Source organism: Pygocentrus nattereri, chromosome 14 (assembly GCF_015220715.1).
Source record: "Pygocentrus nattereri isolate fPygNat1 chromosome 14, fPygNat1.pri, whole genome shotgun sequence".
In the NCBI taxonomy this organism is placed as follows: domain Eukaryota; kingdom Metazoa; phylum Chordata; class Actinopteri; order Characiformes; family Serrasalmidae; genus Pygocentrus; species Pygocentrus nattereri.
Genome location: NC_051224.1, coordinates 36358697 through 36376310, shown reverse-complemented (window position 1 = coordinate 36376310; position 17614 = coordinate 36358697). Strand labels below are relative to the sequence as shown.

The 17614-nt window shown below is 41.1% G+C and overlaps 1 protein-coding gene across 1 annotated transcript; it reads left to right on the top strand.

Annotated features, from left to right (window-relative positions):
* Positions 1–6: 6 nt before the first annotated feature.
* timm29 (translocase of inner mitochondrial membrane 29) lies at positions 7–2682 on the top strand. The gene is made up of 2 exons (XM_017725002.2): positions 7–475; positions 1758–2682. The coding sequence occupies exons 1-2, from the start codon at positions 214–216 to the stop codon at positions 2417–2419; spliced, it is 924 nt and encodes a 307-aa protein (XP_017580491.2). The 5' UTR covers positions 7–213; the 3' UTR covers positions 2420–2682.
* Positions 2683–17614: the final 14932 nt, after the last annotated feature.

Here is a 17614-nt window from a genome sequence, read left to right as displayed (position 1 = left end):
CTTTTTTGTTTTGAGTGCAATGTACCCCAGACTTTTAGAGACACTTGGATAAGCTTTTCTGTCGTCATTATTTCAGGAAAACATGTATTGTTTGCGAAACAGAACGGCAAGAAGAAAAGCTAAACTCAAATAAAATTTAAAAACGTTAACATCTACACATTCGAGTTAAAAAATAGACATAAAGCATGTGAAATATCGTAGTGGAAGTTATTAATGAACATTTGTTTCCCTGCCGGAGCAATTACACTGGCGGTCTGCGCCATTTCGGCTCTGCGGTTTCTCGGCTCTCCGTGTTTCGCGGAGCGGCTCTGCGGAAACTCGAGCCTCGTTCAGTTTCTGTTCCGGTTGCGCGCGTTGCTCCGCCGTTTGGACGGTAGCATGGCCGCGTCGTGTGTGCTGAGGAGGTTCTGCTCCGCGGCGGCCGCGGCTCAGAGTAAAGCCACCCGGTGGGAGAGACTGAAGAACAGCCGGGTCGGTGAGTTCTTTAAACCCGCCTCTAAAAGAACCTGTTCAGTCCGGTCTTTATCTCTGTATCCAGCTGGTCAGCGCAGAGTCTCCGCTGTCCTGGGCGAAATGAATGGAGGTGCCGCTAGCAGTCAGTGTCTCATACACACCGTGGCCCACTCACTCTTTAAACGGTGGTTCTTCAAGGTTTCTCTAGTAGGGTTCTAAATAGAACCATAAAAGCTCAAAGAACCATTTGGTGGAGAATGTGTTCTAGCTATATGTTTCTATACAGCATTTAAACGGTCCTACAAGCTTGACATTGTGACAGTGAACCCTTTTTGGTGCTAGGTAGAACCTATGTAGAACCATTTTTCAAAAAGGTTCTATATAGAACCAAATGCAACACATTTCCATCAATCTGAAGAATAAAACACAACACATGCCAACTACCTTACATGTTAGTTTTTAAAAATGAATAATTTAATTTATGTAGTTATGCATTCATTACTTTTATGTATTTTTGAATTAGACTTTAAAACCATTTGTCACCGTGGAATTAGGACCTCTGCATTTAACCCATCTGTGCAGTGAAACACCCACATACATGCACACTAGTGAACACACACACACACTAGGGGGCAGTGAGCACACTTGCAGTAGGCAGCCCTATCCACGGTGCCCGGGGAGCAACTGGGGGTTAGGTGTCTTGCTCAAGGGCACTTCAGTCATGGACTGTCAGCCGAGGGGATCGAACCAGCAACCTTCCGGTTACAGGGCTGGTTCCCTAACCTCCAGGTCCCTTTGGCTTATTGATATACATTTGATTGATATACAGTATTTATTTTACTCTTTGTTCAGTGATATCACCTCTGTCCCCATCTTGCTAAAAGTTAGACATATTATTTATTTTTATTTACTTACATATTCTTTTTTTTTTTTTTTTTTTGGTTTGTGTATTTGTTCATTTGAAATCTTGTTTGTTTATTATTGAAATTTTTTTTTAAGTGTATTTCTTGTCCAGGCAAATCATCTCAGCCTCGTCTTGTGGAAAAAAAACTGTTAAGTTAATAAATGTTTTATTCATTTTATTTCCATTCATTTATGTATGCATCATTTTTATTGCATTCTTGGTTTTATTACTTTATTATCTTTTATATATTTGTTAGATTTTTTTTATTTAACTGAAATTTTATTTGAAATGTATTTATTTGTTGTATTTCTTCTATGGTTTATCCAGGATAATTACTTTAGCCCTCCTCCCACTAAACACTATTTAAACACTACATTCTTCTTTTTTTTTTTTCTCCCAGGCACGTGGTGCCACAGCCTGTTGGGCGATTATAAGGAGGCGTGCCGCGAGGTGTTTGTTGGGGCGCGGGAGCGTCCGGTTAAAGCTACAGTTTACGCGGCCCTGGTGGGAGGAATGTACGCCTGTTACCGAACAAACCCCGACGACACATCGTTCCAGACTGACCTACTAGAGACGTCCAATAAGCTGGCGCTTCTGTCTCCTTGGATACGGAGTGGGACGTCAGATGGGCATGTGCAGAACCTGGTGAAGCTGCGTAATCAAGGCCGGCTACGTCACCTCAGTCTGGGCTTAGCTTCACTTACTTATGTGGTGGACTTTGACCACGAGTGCAGCCTGTACGAGGCGCAGTGCTCTGCCCTCTCTGTGCCCTGGGCGGAGCTGGCCAAACGTGTGCTGGACGTGGGCTTCGCTGGACGCTGGTGGGTGCTGGACCACAAAATGAAGGACTATGATATCAATGAGGAAGAGTTTAAGCACCTCCCTTCAGCTTTAGCAGCCACAGGGCCCCCTACAGCGCAGGAGACGGAGAGGAATGAGAGGCTGCACAAAGAGTCCTGGAAGCCGCTGGTGATGGAGGTGGAGGAGGAGACAACAGTTGCTATGGACAGCGTACGGAAAGAGGGGGAGATTACAGCAGAAGGAAAAGAGAGAAATGCCTAAGAGAAGACATGAGCACGAGGTTCGATGTGGCATGATAAAGGACATGAGCTGACACTGGACTGGAGGCATGTCACATATGATCAGATTCATTTATGTGCTTCTTCAGCCTGAAAGGAAAAGCGCATCCCTGGACACTGACTGCCATGTGTTTTTAGATATTAACACAATGTACATCCATGATGTGTGGTGAAATATGAAATAGCATAAAATGATATTTGTTTTGAATCATTGTGGTTTGGGATAAATTGTGAAGCTGAACTGAATCTAGACTTATTCCTGTCTTTTTTACGATTATATAGGCCTGTCACTATTTATTATATTGGTCATCAAACAGTCTAGCGATTATTTTCACAATTCATCAACATACTTATAAGAGAAAAATTATATAAATTTATATCAAAGAACCACTTTTGGTTTCCTAAAGAGCCTTTCCGTAAACAGTTCTTTAAAAGCAGAAATCAAAACAGACTTTTTAATGAATGTCTCTGCTTAGACTGAGCACAGTTCATCTTATCATTTAAAACAGTGAATTCATGTCAATCAAAAGGTAATGACTTTCGCCTCGCCTCTTAAACGTCTTCTGCACCAGCAAGCGGAGAAAAATAACAATTGTACCGTTTTTACTCCTCCCACCACTCCTGCCCCAACTTATCATGGAGAGTAAATGCTGAGCTTGGGCACAGACCTTCCCTTGTACTGTGTTTCACTCCCAAATACATTCCAGCATGAAAAGAGATTTCGTTGATTTCCCATTCATGCTGACTGGAAGGGGAATTCCACCAATTTTTAAAAATTCTGATGTCAGATGCTCTTATTCTAGAGAAAAGTTCTACTGAAAAGTCAGAATTGTTGTGATAAGAATCAGACGTCTGAAGAGTTGGACGTTTAGAGCTCCTTCACAGATTCACACATTTATTACATGAAATGCTTATGAATACGCCGCCTGATGCTTGAGACGCTATTTTACGAAAGGCTTTGAGAAGGTTTTGGCCTAAAAGAGGAGAAATTCATGGAACCGTGTGGTTGAAATATGCAGTTTTGGCACTAAAATGTTTGATGTTTACTTAAACATAATGTCACATGGGGTGACGTTAAGAAAAATAGAACTTGCGCATCAGATGGTTATGAACGTGCTGCCCGATGCATGTGGCATTATTTTAAAAATAAGGTACTGGTCTAAAAACTTCTCTACCATCTCATGAAGCATTTCACACCAAAGCACTCTGAAAGCTTTTTCTTTTACATCTGAACCTCTGAAATAAATTTAAATTTAAATTCCCCTTTTAAAAAATGACTCGAGTCATTATTATTTTTTTAAGGCAAACGATAAAAAGTGTCTGAACCAGTAAAAGTTTCTTATGAGGAAAAGACAAACTAATTCTCCATAAAACAAGATAAACTTTATACGATGCACATCATTTTTTTCTAAATTTGTGCCTTCCAGGTACTGTTTTTACTGTGAGAGAATCTCAAGTACACATTATTGTCATGCAGACTGACAACTAATCACTGCTGAGGCAAAATTACACAAGAAACTCGATGTAAGCCGAAGATAAATTGAGGCTGTCCTGTGCTAAGGCAGGCGTAGGTGTGGCCTTGCCCACGAAGCGATTTTCTTTGCAGCCTTTAAGAACGATTGCCGTTACTTCCTTTTCTCAAAGCCGTGGGTTAATCATGGCTTTAATCAGATTCCCTTTGAATGACCTCCTGTTTCATTTTCAGGAGAAGTCCTCTCGCTGTAAATGAATCTCTCTGCAGTCCACTGTCGACCCTGCATGCTCCCACACCCCGCCCTGAGACGGCGGCTATTGATCCCATGGCTCTGCAGGCCACGCCGGCTCTCGATTCTGATCAGTATCCGATCTGCTGAGAGCCATCATTCATTCTGATCCTGCAGTAAAGAGTGAAGGGTTAAAGGGCCCATAGCCTGCATTTTCCCTGTATTTTATTACCTTATTCCTTACAATTAATCAGGCTGTTTTCATTACTGTCCCTTTAAGACGGATATGTAAATGATTTCCGTTCTGATTGTCTAGCCTCACTCATATTTCAGCCCATTTCCCTGTGCCTGCGTTTTCTGTAGAACCAAGGGTGGAAAAACATTACATTTTTTTCGCTTTAAACATGTTCCGGCGGCATTTTTACCAGATCTCACATAAATAGTTCTCTAGCTACAGTTTATACAGATAATTATCATAACATTTAAAACAATTATAGTAAAAAAATTGCTAGAAACAGTGGTAGCCATTCATTTTAAGGACGAAATGTTGCTTATGGGTTCAGAAAGTATATTTCAGTTTTACAGTTGTTTGTGGTGTTTGTTACGATATTAAGCGATATTAATTATAACTTCACCATTCGAACCAGATTCAAATGAACTGTCTCTCCGTTATTATGCAGCTCTTAGTGGGGAAGCCTTGTTTGAGTCCGATTTGCACCCTCTGAACAAACAGTCATAACTCGGGAAATATTTACTCTATCGCTTAACCGGATAGATGGTGTGAGATAAGACCCCTTGAGGATTATTTTGGTGTAATGTTGTGTGCATTTAGAAGAAAATGTCTGAGTTATGATGAGTTAAACACAGAGAAAATCTTGAAATAAGCAGATTCTGATTTTGAGAAATTTACATGGGAGTGTATGGGTCAGTTTTCTGTGCCTAGTGCCAAATAAATGCTCAAAACTCTAAAGCTAATTGATAAAATGATGAGATATTTTGAGGTTTCAGAAAGGACAAGTTTCTCTACCATTTAAAACTGAAATGGAGTTTCTAGGTGAGAGTTTAAGGATTTTAAAGCAGATTCCCTGCGTGATCAGCTGTGTCTGAGACTGAGTGGCCTGCTATAACATCATCAATGTCAGTTAGAATTTGAAGTTCTAGAACATTCCGCCATTCATTCTTATGGGAGGTTTTTCATTTTTAAACTTAATTTTATTAAAAACTACCAATCCGATCGACTCCAAACATACACAGCGCAAGTCACAGCGCCGAGACCTTCAAAACGCAGTTTGAAGGGAGTGTGTACATTAAGCGGTTCAGGATGTATTAATCACAGAAAAGTGTGGAAGAAGAATAAGAAGAAGTATGAGAGATAACAATAGAGATAACAATAGAGTCATTCTTCAAGCACTCTAATAATAATGTAGCTGCGTACCTTAACACTACTTTCTAAACAGTGCTGATAAACAGGCATGAACCCTCAGGACCTTTTAGCCCTTCAGAGAAGCCTTAATGATTTTTGTATAATAAAAAAAAAATACATGTCTATCATTCTTACTTGATTTTCATTGATCCTCATGCTTTGTCGTATTTAACACAGGTATTGTAGCAATGCTCTCTATCCTACCAAGATTGTCCTATCAGGGTATCTAGTTAGCTACAGCCAAGTGAGCTCTCCCATTGGTTAGGACTTCAGGAGCTGGACAGAAGGCCTAATCACTAACATATACCAACGAATAATATTTTGTTATCCAATGGTACTAAAAAGTACTTTACAATGTTCAAATAAAACCTATTAAATGTCTGTTACAAGCTTCAAATGTTCATGTTTCAGCTAGAAAAAAACGTCCATGTGAGTCACTGTTAGCTTGCTGCTAAATATACTACTAGAGTCCCATAGGTGCGCTAACAGAAATTAGCATTATTTTAAAGCAGTTTTTTTCCTCATTTTTGAACAAGTTGTGACATTTATGAACCAAACCGAAGGCCTAGATGTAATAGTCATGGTTTGCCACTGTAAATATTCAATCCTACAATGATCAGATTTGATTATGATTCTTTAGGAAATTCAGAATTTCTTTAAAAAGTAGACAGAATATATCAATGTAACTGGAGTGACTACAGAGCAGTGAGAAAGAACAATACACAAAGCTATTTTTTGGGGTATTCTGGTCTAAAAAGAAGTGCAAACTTTATTGAATGTTATCGTAATCGACTGTATTAGGTTCTACCGTTCTGAAATTGATGCAGTTGAATCACCAACTTCAGATCAATGCATGTTTCCACCTTTGTTGAAGACATGTCGCTGTGTTTAACCCAGACAGACACCGTCTCTGGGGTTCTACCCTCTGAAGGGCGCTCTGTCTGGGTGTAGCACAGCCTTAAGGGTCTTTCCTTATCTCCCCGTAACCTTACTCCGCTCGGGAACAGTGGCTATAATGGGGTCAAAGGTCAACCAGTGATGTCATTAATGCACACTTCCAAACCGTCTTTCTGAACTATCGTGTGTCGCTTGATGAGAGAGTTGCTCCTCCCTTCAGTCAAAGAACGAATTACAGCGAAATTATTACAGCCTTATCCAGTTACTCCTCTTTTCCCTTCTGGTTGCAATCAAGTCACTCTGCTGTTTGCTGGAATGGCTGTCCAGTCCAGTCACGCAGCTTGTTATCCAATCACTAAAGATTTTTTTCCGCCATTCGGAAGAAGTTGCCCCATCGTATCTGATGTATCCATCCTCGTAATGCACTGGAGCTCTCGGCCTGCCCATCAGAGGGTCCGCAGGGATCCCGCCGTTGAGAACAGGACAGTTAAGCGGTATAAAAGCCCAATGATAATTTAACCATTTAAAATATTCATTTTAATGTTGATAACTATCTACTATTAGCATCGTTTTAAAAGGTGCTTGTGGAAGTGAAAAGCTCTACCGCTACAGTCTCCATGCAGAGCAGGAGTGAATATGCTTACGCAGTTATAACCAGATATGACAGATACTGAAGAGTGAACATGATTACATGGGTATAATGTGGACAGTGAACATGTTTATGCAAGTATAATCTGAACAATGAATACATTTTCAGTTATAATCTGAACAGCAAACACTTCTAGTTATAATCTGAACAGCAAACACAAGTTTACACAGTTATAATCTGAACAGCAAACACATCTACAGTTATAATCTGAACAGTGAACACGTTTTCAGTTATAATCTGAGCAGAGAACACTTTTCCAGTTATAATCTGAGCAGTGAACACATTTATATGCTTATGATCTGAACAGCAAACATAAATTTACACAGTTATAATCTGAACAGCAAACACTTCTACAGTTATAATCTGAACAGCAAACACTTTTACAGTTATAATCTGAGCAGTGAACACATTTACACAGTTATAATCTGCACAGTAAACACGTTTACAGTTATTATCTGAGCAGAGAACACGTTTACCGTTATAATCTGAGCGGTTAATACATTTACATAGTTATAATCTGAGCAGAGAACACTTTTACAGTTATAATCTGAGCAGTGAACACATTTACACAGTTATAATCTGAACAGTGAACACGTTTTCAGTTATAATCTGAGCAGAGAACACGTTTACAGTTATAATCTGAGCAGAGAACACTTTTACAGTTATAATCTGAACAGCGAACACATTTACAGTTATAATCTGAACAGTGAACACATTTACAGTTATAATCTGAACAGTGAACACATTTACACAGTTATAATCTGAACAGTGAACACATCTTTACACAGTTGAAATCTGAACATCAAACACATTCATACGATTATTATCTGAGCAGTGAACACATGTTAATACTGTTTAAGATGAACAGTGAACACACATTTATATTTATAATATTAACATCAAACACGTTTATAGTTTTAATCTGAACAGCCAACACATTTATACAGTCATCATCTGAACAGTGAGCATGTTTATATAGTTATAATATGAACAGTAAACATGATTACAGGTCTTATCTGAAATGTAAAGCATGTTTTCACTGTTATAATCTGAACAATAAACACATTTATATATTATAATCTAAACAGTAAATACATTCAGTTTACATTTACATGCTTATAATCTGAGTAGTAAATACATTTTATACAGTTATAATTTGCCATGGTAAATGCATGTTTACACAGTTATAATCTGAACAGTACTCGTGTTTGTGTGGTTATAATCTGAACATCATACATATTTATGCAATTACAATCTGAGCAGTAAAAACATGGTTAAGCAACTAGAATCTGTACACATAATTACATTGTTATAATTGGGAATCACGGGTATTAATGGGATCCCCCCTCCCCCCTCAACTGCAGTAACAGCCTCTACTTCTCTGGGAAAGCGCACACACCACTCCAACTCATTCCCAAGGTACTGAATGGAGCTCCGTCACTCCAGAGAACTTCTCATGTGCGGCTGGTCCAGAGCATCCCTTTCTATCGGTCAGTGCTTTATAGAGATTATATACTCTGCATGAATGCATCTGAACGTCTGTGTCAGCAACGGGTGCACCGTAAAGCAGCTGAATTCACTAATTAGGAGGTCTAATGAGCCATTCACTCCATTCATTCCTCAGTCTATACAGTCAATGGCTGTGTCCCAATTCAGGAGCTGCATCCTCTACAGGCTGCATTCGAAGGCCGAATGCGTCACAGCGGCGCAACTATGCTGTCCCACTGGAAGGCCCCTTCATATGCGGTGTTTCATGATTCATAGGTGACGGCGGGAACAGCTGTGCTTTCTCTTTGGTTATGCCTTCATAGTCCCTGAATTGGGACACACATTATATACACTATATTGCCAAAAGTTTTCACTCACCCATCCAAATAATTGAATTCAGGTATTGCAATCACTTCCATGGTCACAGGTGTATAAACCCAAGGCCTGCAGACTGCTTCTACAGACATTAGTGAAAGAATGGGTCGCTCTCAGCTCAGTGAATTCCAGTGTGGTGTCGTGATCGGACGCCATCTGTGCAACAAGTCCAGTCGTGAAATTTCCTCACTACTAAATATTCCACAGTCAACTGTTAGTGGTATTATAACAAAGTGGAAGCGATTGGGAACGACAGCAACTCAGCCACGAAGTGGTCGGCCACGGAAAATGACAGAGCGGGGTCCGTGGATGCTGAGGGGCATAGTGCACAGAGGTCACCAACTTTCTGCAGAGTCAATCACTACAGACCTCCAGACTTCAAGTGGTCTTCAGATCAGCTCAAGAACAGCATAGAGAGCTTCATGAAATGGCCGAACAGCTGCATCCAAGCCTTACATCACCAAGCACAATACAAAGCGTGGAATGCAGTGGTGTAAAGTGCCGCCACTGGACTAGAGCAGTGGGGACGTGTTCTCTGGAGTGACAAATCACGCTTCTCCATCTGGTAATCCGATGGACGACTCTGGGTTTAGCAGTTGCCAGGACAACAGTACTTGTCTCATTGCATTGTGCCAATTGTAAAGTTTGGTGGAGGGGGGATCATGGTATGGGGTTGTTTTTCAGCAGTTGGGCTCGGCCCCTTAGTTCCAGTGAAAGGAACTCCTAATGCTTCAGCACCAAAAGATATTGGACAATTTCATGCTCCCAACTTTGTGGGAACAGTTTGGGGACAGCCCCTTCCTGTTCCAACATGACTGCACACCAGTGCACAAAGCAGGTCTATAAAGACATGGATGAGCGAGTTTGGTGCGGAAGAACTTGACTGGCCTGCACAGAGTCCTGACCTCAACCCGACAGAACACCTTTGGGATGAATTAGAGCGGAGAAAATACAAGACGAATGTAGGATATGAGCCCTTTAACTTTTCGCTTGCACTAACAAGTCATTCAAAATAAAAGCTGCTATTTTTATCCCAAGACTTGTAGTATGTTTTTAAAGGCAATGCCATCTGCTGCTTCCACCTTCACTTCTGTCTTTTCTTTAATGATCTTTGTCCTCCATGCATCCTTCCATCTTTCCCTCCATCAACAAAGAGCCCTTCCCCCCCACGCTGTCTATCGACTATCGGCCGCTGCTGTCAAACGCGTCTGAGTGGCCGGAGTCAGATGGATGTGGGACTGCAGTGTGTGTGTGTGTGTGTGTGTGTGTGTGTGTGTGTGTGTGTGCGCGTGTGTGTGTGTGTAACTGCGGCAAAGGTGCAGCCTAATGAACGGTCAGCATAGTCCAGACACTGCAGGGTGGAGGGGTCAGGGGTCATTGGGGATAAAGGCGAGGTGGGGGTGGTTTGACCTGCAGCACACAGTGCATCTCATCGAAATATAGCGAAGAGAGAGGATAAAGAGACGAAAGGAGTCAAACGAAAATAATTAAAAGAGTTTTAAGTTTTGTTTTGGGAGTCTTAACCATTTTTACAGTTTTTGTCACTTTAAGAAATTCTAATTTACCTGATTTATCTTGTTTAAGATGATTTAGTAACCTAATTTTGTGTTTTGGGCTGATTTAATGATTTATCTTTGTGTTTGTTTGATTTAGTCATTTAATTCTGTCTTGTAGGCTGATTTAGTGATCTGTGCGTTTAAGGCCGATTTAGTGATTTATCTTTGTGTTTTAAGCCAACTTCGTGATTTTGTGAAGTGTGTCTCACAAGTGTGTAACGAAGGAAATAAATGTTATGTTATCTTTGCATTTTATGTTGTCTTAGCTGTTTCAGTCCATCACCAATCCATCTCTAAAATACATTCAAAATAACTGTTTAGCACAGCATCAGGTGTACGTTCTGTAATAGAGCACAACTTGTTCTTTAAACTGAAGGGAACCAAGAAGCAATTATTTTTAGGATGGGGTGTTGATGTTTGACGTCACAATGATAACTATACTATTCCTTAGGTAATGAGTCCATTGTTAGGTGAATCTGATTAGATTTTTTTGGCACAAATTATATTTTAACACACTGAATATGCAAATATTTACACAGTGGTGGAATACAGGCGATATAAATAATTCTACATTTCTTACTTTTATGTTTGACAATAGCTAGAGAATTAGATTTTACACACAAAATGAGCGCATATTTTACTAAATAGTGTTAAAACCGATTCTAATGTTCCAAACTCAATGTATTTGATAGTTTAAGCACAAGAAAAGTGTTTAGACACATTTAGGGTTGTGTCTGTCAGAAGGGAAAGGGTTAAATGTCTGGCACACAGTGGGAGGAAAGCGTGTGTGTGTGTGTGTCTGCACGAACAAGCAGAGAGAGAGAGAGACAGACAGAGACAGAGAGAGAAAGAGAGAAACAGGGAGAGAGGTTTAAATATAAATGTCTGTCTGGTGTGTGAAAATGTTTGACGATGGGAGAGAAAGCAGAGAGAGAGAGAGAGAGAGAGAGAGAGAGAGAGTAAGGTGGAGAAAAGGGTGTTGAAAAAAGGGGGAGGGAAGGATTGAGAGAGGGTGAGCGAGAGAGGGAGGAGAGAGAAAGAGGAGGGAGAAAGAGCGAGGAAGAGAGGCGAGAGAGAGAGAGGGAGGGGAGGAGGGAGAGGTGAAGTGTGAGAGAGAGCGAGCGAGGAGAGAGGGAGAAAGGGCGAGCAAGGCTGGAAGAGAAGGGAGAAGGAGCAATAGCAAGAGAGAAAGGAAAGGGAGCAAGAAAAAGAGTGAGATAGAGAGAGAGAGAGCGAGAGGAGGGAGAAGGAGAGAGAGAGGGAGCAGGAAGAAGCAGAGCGTTCAGAATTTTCATTCAAACTGACACAGCCTGCGTGTCCTGGTTTGCACTTCCCTCTCTCTCTCTCTCTCTCTCTCTCTCTCTCTTTCTCTCTCTCTCTCTCACCCTCACTCTCTCATGGAAACACCAGACAGTCTGCGGCTCAAGTTTACAACGGGAGGACGCCCCGAATGGAGAGAGAGAAAAGAGAGAGGTCAAAAAAAAAGGATCCTGACATAGTGAAGGGGGAGAGAAAGAGAGAGAGAGAGAGAGAGAGAGAGAGAGAGAGAGAGAGGGGAGGGGAAAAGTGAGGGGTGGAGAGGGCAAGGGAGTTTTAAAATAGAAGAAAAGAGAGAAAAGAGGGAGCCAAGGGGGGAGAACGAGGGAGGGACACGCTGCCGAGATGCAGGAATGCAGGAATGATAGAGTGCAACATATATGTAGAGAGCGAGAGAGAGAGAGAGAGGGTGAGCAGAAGAGAGAGTGGGAGCCAGTGAGACTGGATGTATACATCTGAGCTACCTACATACTGGCTGGGGTAAGTGCATTTTTTCCTATGTTTTTTATTTCTGCACTATATTTCACTATATATAAGGATATTTACACATTACCCATATAATATCATGCCTCATGTATTTATAACACAAAGCCATGCATGGATCTCGCAATGCTGTCATGCCAAAAAGCCCCGGCTCCTCCTGGACCCAACGCAAATCTGACGTGACATTTGTGACAAGTGTTGCTTATGTGTTCGGACATCACTGCAGGAAGAGGCTAATGTGATGTTATCCACGGTGGCATGCATGCATGAGTCTCGGATCATCCCGCATGTGCTCATGCACTCGTTGGGACCTCTCTTTACTCTGTGCATCCCTCGTTTCCGTGAAATGCACTTTTCCACACTGTTGTGCACAAATGTCAAAAGACTCATTATCGTTAGTGCCATGTGAATGTAAGTGCATGCACAAGGCTGAGGTGCCGGTATCAATGCCTGTGGAAGTGAATAGCAATTGGATTAAAGTATTGATCCAGTCTGGGGCAGGTAGACGTAGACCCAGTCACCCAGACGGTTGGGGGCTGGCGGTGGGGGTGGGTGTCACTGTCCACGTTTCCACAGACGTCTTCATCAATAACTGTCCCTCAGCCTGGAGCTAAACTAGCAGCAATGGCTAGAGTGCTCCTGCGCTCATTAGAAGGTGGAGCAAACGCTAAACTTACAGAGGCCCACACTCTCTCAACATCCACAACTCTTTATTTGGCTTATCTTTTTCACTCAACAACAAAAAAAAAAACCTAAATGTACAACTTGTGGCTTCTTACAGCCATAAACTAGCTAGTAACTGTCAGTTAATTTGATGTTAGATTGAGTATGGAGGTTTATTGATAATTGATATACTCCTTTCTGAATGTGTCAGTTTGTCTAGAGTTGGAAACAACGCTGATTTTACCTAAAACTGGCAACGTGCCTGAATGCATGCACATGTGTGTAGATAGAAATGCAATTTTCTAGACATTTTTAAGGAAAATCCAAAACTATAGCTAGCAATCGTTGAATAATTAATGTTGCATTCATATGTATATCTAATTATATATACAGTGTTAGTTACATGTTAGTAGATTATAAAAAATTAAACCTAAAATGTGAAACTTTTGTACACGCTGCATTTTATTTTATTCAGCAAGTAAACAGTCATTTTTAGGTGTATAATAGTACGTGCGACAGTTTGTTCTCTGTAGAGGACGTCAACCCGTACACCACATGTAATTTGAGCAGGGGCCCAGAAATGTTTGCATATGTCCGAATACATATGGCTATATAGGCATAGAAATGTGATTTTTCCTAGATCTATTCTTTTCGAAAAAACACAAATGAGCTCTGTGAGAGCAGACGTGTTCAGAAATGGCCATGCCTGCCTTGAACTCGTTCACCCATAGGGTCATGAGTTCAAGTCCCAGGTGGGGGAGGGAGGGCAGTCTCAGTGGCCCTTATTCTTCTTATTCCTCCTCCAAGACCCCTCCCCCTTCTTCAACCACCGGACAGCCGCATGCTAGCGTGGCTGAAACGTTTTGACTCCGGGGTGAAAAATTAGATGACAAAAGTGCACATTGTTCGTCCTGCTTTAGGCCGCGACTCACGCTTCGGGGCTAAAGTGAAGGTGAAGGCTTTGGTGATTAAAGTCAGTTGTTTCTCATACAGAAGAAGGAAAATGATCTAAAGTAATGCTACAAAAATTCCTGAAGGATTCCTATAAGAACGTTATAGTACATTGGGATGAATATGATACTACGCAGATTATAGATTACTACAAGACCGCACTCCAGGATCGTTATAGAAGGAAAGAGCACTATAGACAACTTATAGTTTCTTACTGTATTATTACAGATCTAGTTGAATCCTTGCAGGTTGTCCAGGAATATTATACAAGTTTGGCTCCTCCCACTGTTTGCAAATATGGGGTAAGCTAAATTATTCAGTATGCTAAATGAATAACTAAGCGAGAAACGTAGCCGTTTAAAAGGTGCAGGTTTTTCCTTTTTTTAACTCTTTTTTCCCTCCTGTTTGCTTATGTGTTTCGTCCGCATCGGACCTGCAGACAGACAAACGGACGAGCTTCACTACCAGACAGCCACTCTTTCATAGGAAATGAGACCCTTTGACCTTTGCCATTCAGACTGTCTGGAAATGTGGAGCCTGGAATCGATCAACACTGCCCCCCCAACCTTTTTGGCCCAGACACACACACACACACATACACACACACACTCTCTCTCCACCTCCGCACCCTCCTTCCCTCATCCCCCCCTTCCATTTTTCTCTTTCTCTGTAGCTAACTGAGTGCCCCCTTTCCTTTCCCGCTCACCCCGGCCTCCCTTCCCCCACAATCAGATAATAGACCCTACAGTGCTTATACTATATTTCATGCTTGGCCTCAGCGCCCAGGCCACTCTACATATGGCCTCATCCCCCGTAACCAAAATACAGTGAGTAAAAGACTGTTTCTGTGTCTAGAGTGTGAGAGATTAGCATGCTAATGGACCTACAGTTTAGTAATCCTAATCCTAATTATTTGCTTGTTAGAAGAGTTTTATGGCTTCAGTATGAAAGGTCTAGTAAAGTCTGGTGTTAGTAACCAGGTTTAACTTACCAAACAACAGTACACACACACACATGTACCAATGCATACATATTTGAGAAAGATTAGCACCACGCTAATCTCACTTTATGCAAGTTTCATGACACTGGTAGCCCTAGTTATAGCCCTGGTTGAGGTAATATGGACACACGTTTTGGTAGCCATATCCCTAATCCTGCTACCTACTAATTAAAGGCTATTTAATGTTGTGATGCCCATTTGGAAATCTGGTATGTGGTAATATATGGATTTGTAATATAAAACATAAATTAGCACATATAGATGTCCCCTTTATCCAACTTAGATTTGGACATATATATGACATACATGCCAACTTACTTGAAACTGTCCATTTTCAAATATGGAACATGCATTTCAGTATTTCAATACATATATTTAACAGTATATGATAAAAAAAACATTACTTATTTATAGATAGCATATATTTTTATTTTTATAGATATTATTTATATTCCTCCACATACTTCCTAATGAAGTGAAAGTTAGTATAATAGCTACATATGTAAACTCCAAATTATAAAATGCTATTATAACCCAGTTTGCAAGGATGTATCGGTCCACTGGCTCTATAAGGTCGGCAACCCACTGACCGCTGCTCCACTCTCGGACCACCCATTATTGATTATTGTCCTGCATACAAGGTCTAGCAAGGTTTTAATCCCCTCAAGCAGATTTTCGATGCACATAGACTTTTATTTGGGAAAATAAGCTAAGACAAATGCGACAAACGCTTAAGAGGAAAAACATTCATCGCTACGACTAACGTAAAACGATTTTGTTGAAATTGTTGCTGACAATTTAGAAAGGATAACGAAAGAGAGAAATGAAGGAAGAATAAGTAAATTGGACTGTGAGTGACCTGTGGCCATGTATCAGATTTCCGTATGGGTACATAAGGTGCATTGATACATATCTCTCTTAAAAGTGTTAGCAACGATGTGACTAGTTTCGCCTTATGTGAAAATGGCACACACACATGTACAAATGTATGCAGATTAGCATCGTGCTAATTTACCTCACTGAGCTTTGTGACATTTCTAGCCCTAGACATAAATATTGGTAACACTAATTCATAGCCAGCTAATGAAAAGCCTAACGATACATACATCTCTAAAAATGTATGTATGCCCCAGTATTTCGGTTGTGATTTGCTAACACTAATCCTAATCTATAGCTAGCTAGTAACCAGTTAATTAGGTCTAATTATTAATAAGGTCCACTATGTAAGGTTTACTGATTGCTAGCCCTGGTTCGATCCCGGGTTTCGGCAGGGAGCATCAGGACTGCCTTTTACGGGGGCAGTTGTGGGCTGGAGGTTAGGGAACCAGCCCTGTGACCGGAAGGTTGCTGGTTCGATCCCCAGTGCTGACAGTCCATGACTGAAGTGCCCTTGAGCAAGACACCTAACCCCCAACTGCTCCTCAGGCGCTGTGGATTGGGCTGCCCACTGCTCTGGGCAAATGTGCTCACTGCCCCTAGTGTGTGTCTTCACGAGTGTGCATGTATGTGGGTGTTTCACTGCACAGAGGGGTTAAATACAGAGGTCTAATTCCACAGTTGGCAAAAATCTAAAAATAAAGGTTTGTGACACTGCTAGCCTAAGCTGAGACATGCTAACTCATAGCTAGTAACTGTTGGGTAATTAGTATTGTAATATCTTTGATGCGTAAGGTCTAACAATGCATACTAAAAAGTATTTGTAAAAGAGTAGGACCTCCTTAGGCGAAGGAAAAATGGCACAGAATGTGGGAGAATTTTAGCGTAAACTTCAGATTAGCGTCATGCTAATGTATCTCACTCGTGCGTAATGTTCTATGGCACTGATAGCACTAATTCCAGAGATATTAACAGTGATTCACATGATTTCAGCTGTACCTGTGAGCATGTAACTGTGATGTAATTAGGCTTGTATTTGTTGTGAAATATTTTCTTGCATGGATTTTTACGAAAAGTTGCAACAGGCGAGTGACGGTGAACATTCAACGCTGTCGGTGAGTTTTAGAGGAAGATAAACCATCGAGTGTTGAGTGTACCCTACCTCTCGAGCTCACGCAGGCCACACGGGCATAACACGCCTCTCCGATTTGACACTGAGCCGGCCAAAATGGCCACCAGAAATGTCCCCAAAAGCATCAAAACGACCAGGAATGCGAAAGACTGAACACTCCGTTCTCAAAGCTCAGGGTCCCGATTCACATTCATTGCTGTCGGTGGGTTTTATCACGCTGACTCGCCGGACAATGAATGAGAACTGTGGTCTATTCCAGCTCATCGCCCGCTTTAATGGCACAAAATGGCACCTGTTTATTATTATCAGAGCTTTTTCTGCAACATTTGAAAACATCAGCTGTAGGACACTGTGTGAAAAGAACAGTCAAGTAGAATTGATCCAGAATGACTATTAATATTTTCTTTTTAATTACATTAATAAATATTATGTTTTTGTTTCATTCTCTGTGATTCAATGTATGTGTATGTATCAAAGTGGTTCAATAAACGGTAAAACTAAATTAGAATTCTGAATGCTTAGTCATTTTTTACTGTGCGTCTCGTGGCTTGGATAAAGGTATTCTATCTGTGTAGCTGTAGCGGAAATGTTGTGTCCTGATACTGGGCTTGATCCTGCAGTTCCGCAGGCTGACCTCAGTCCCGACAAAAACGATCGGTCAGTCA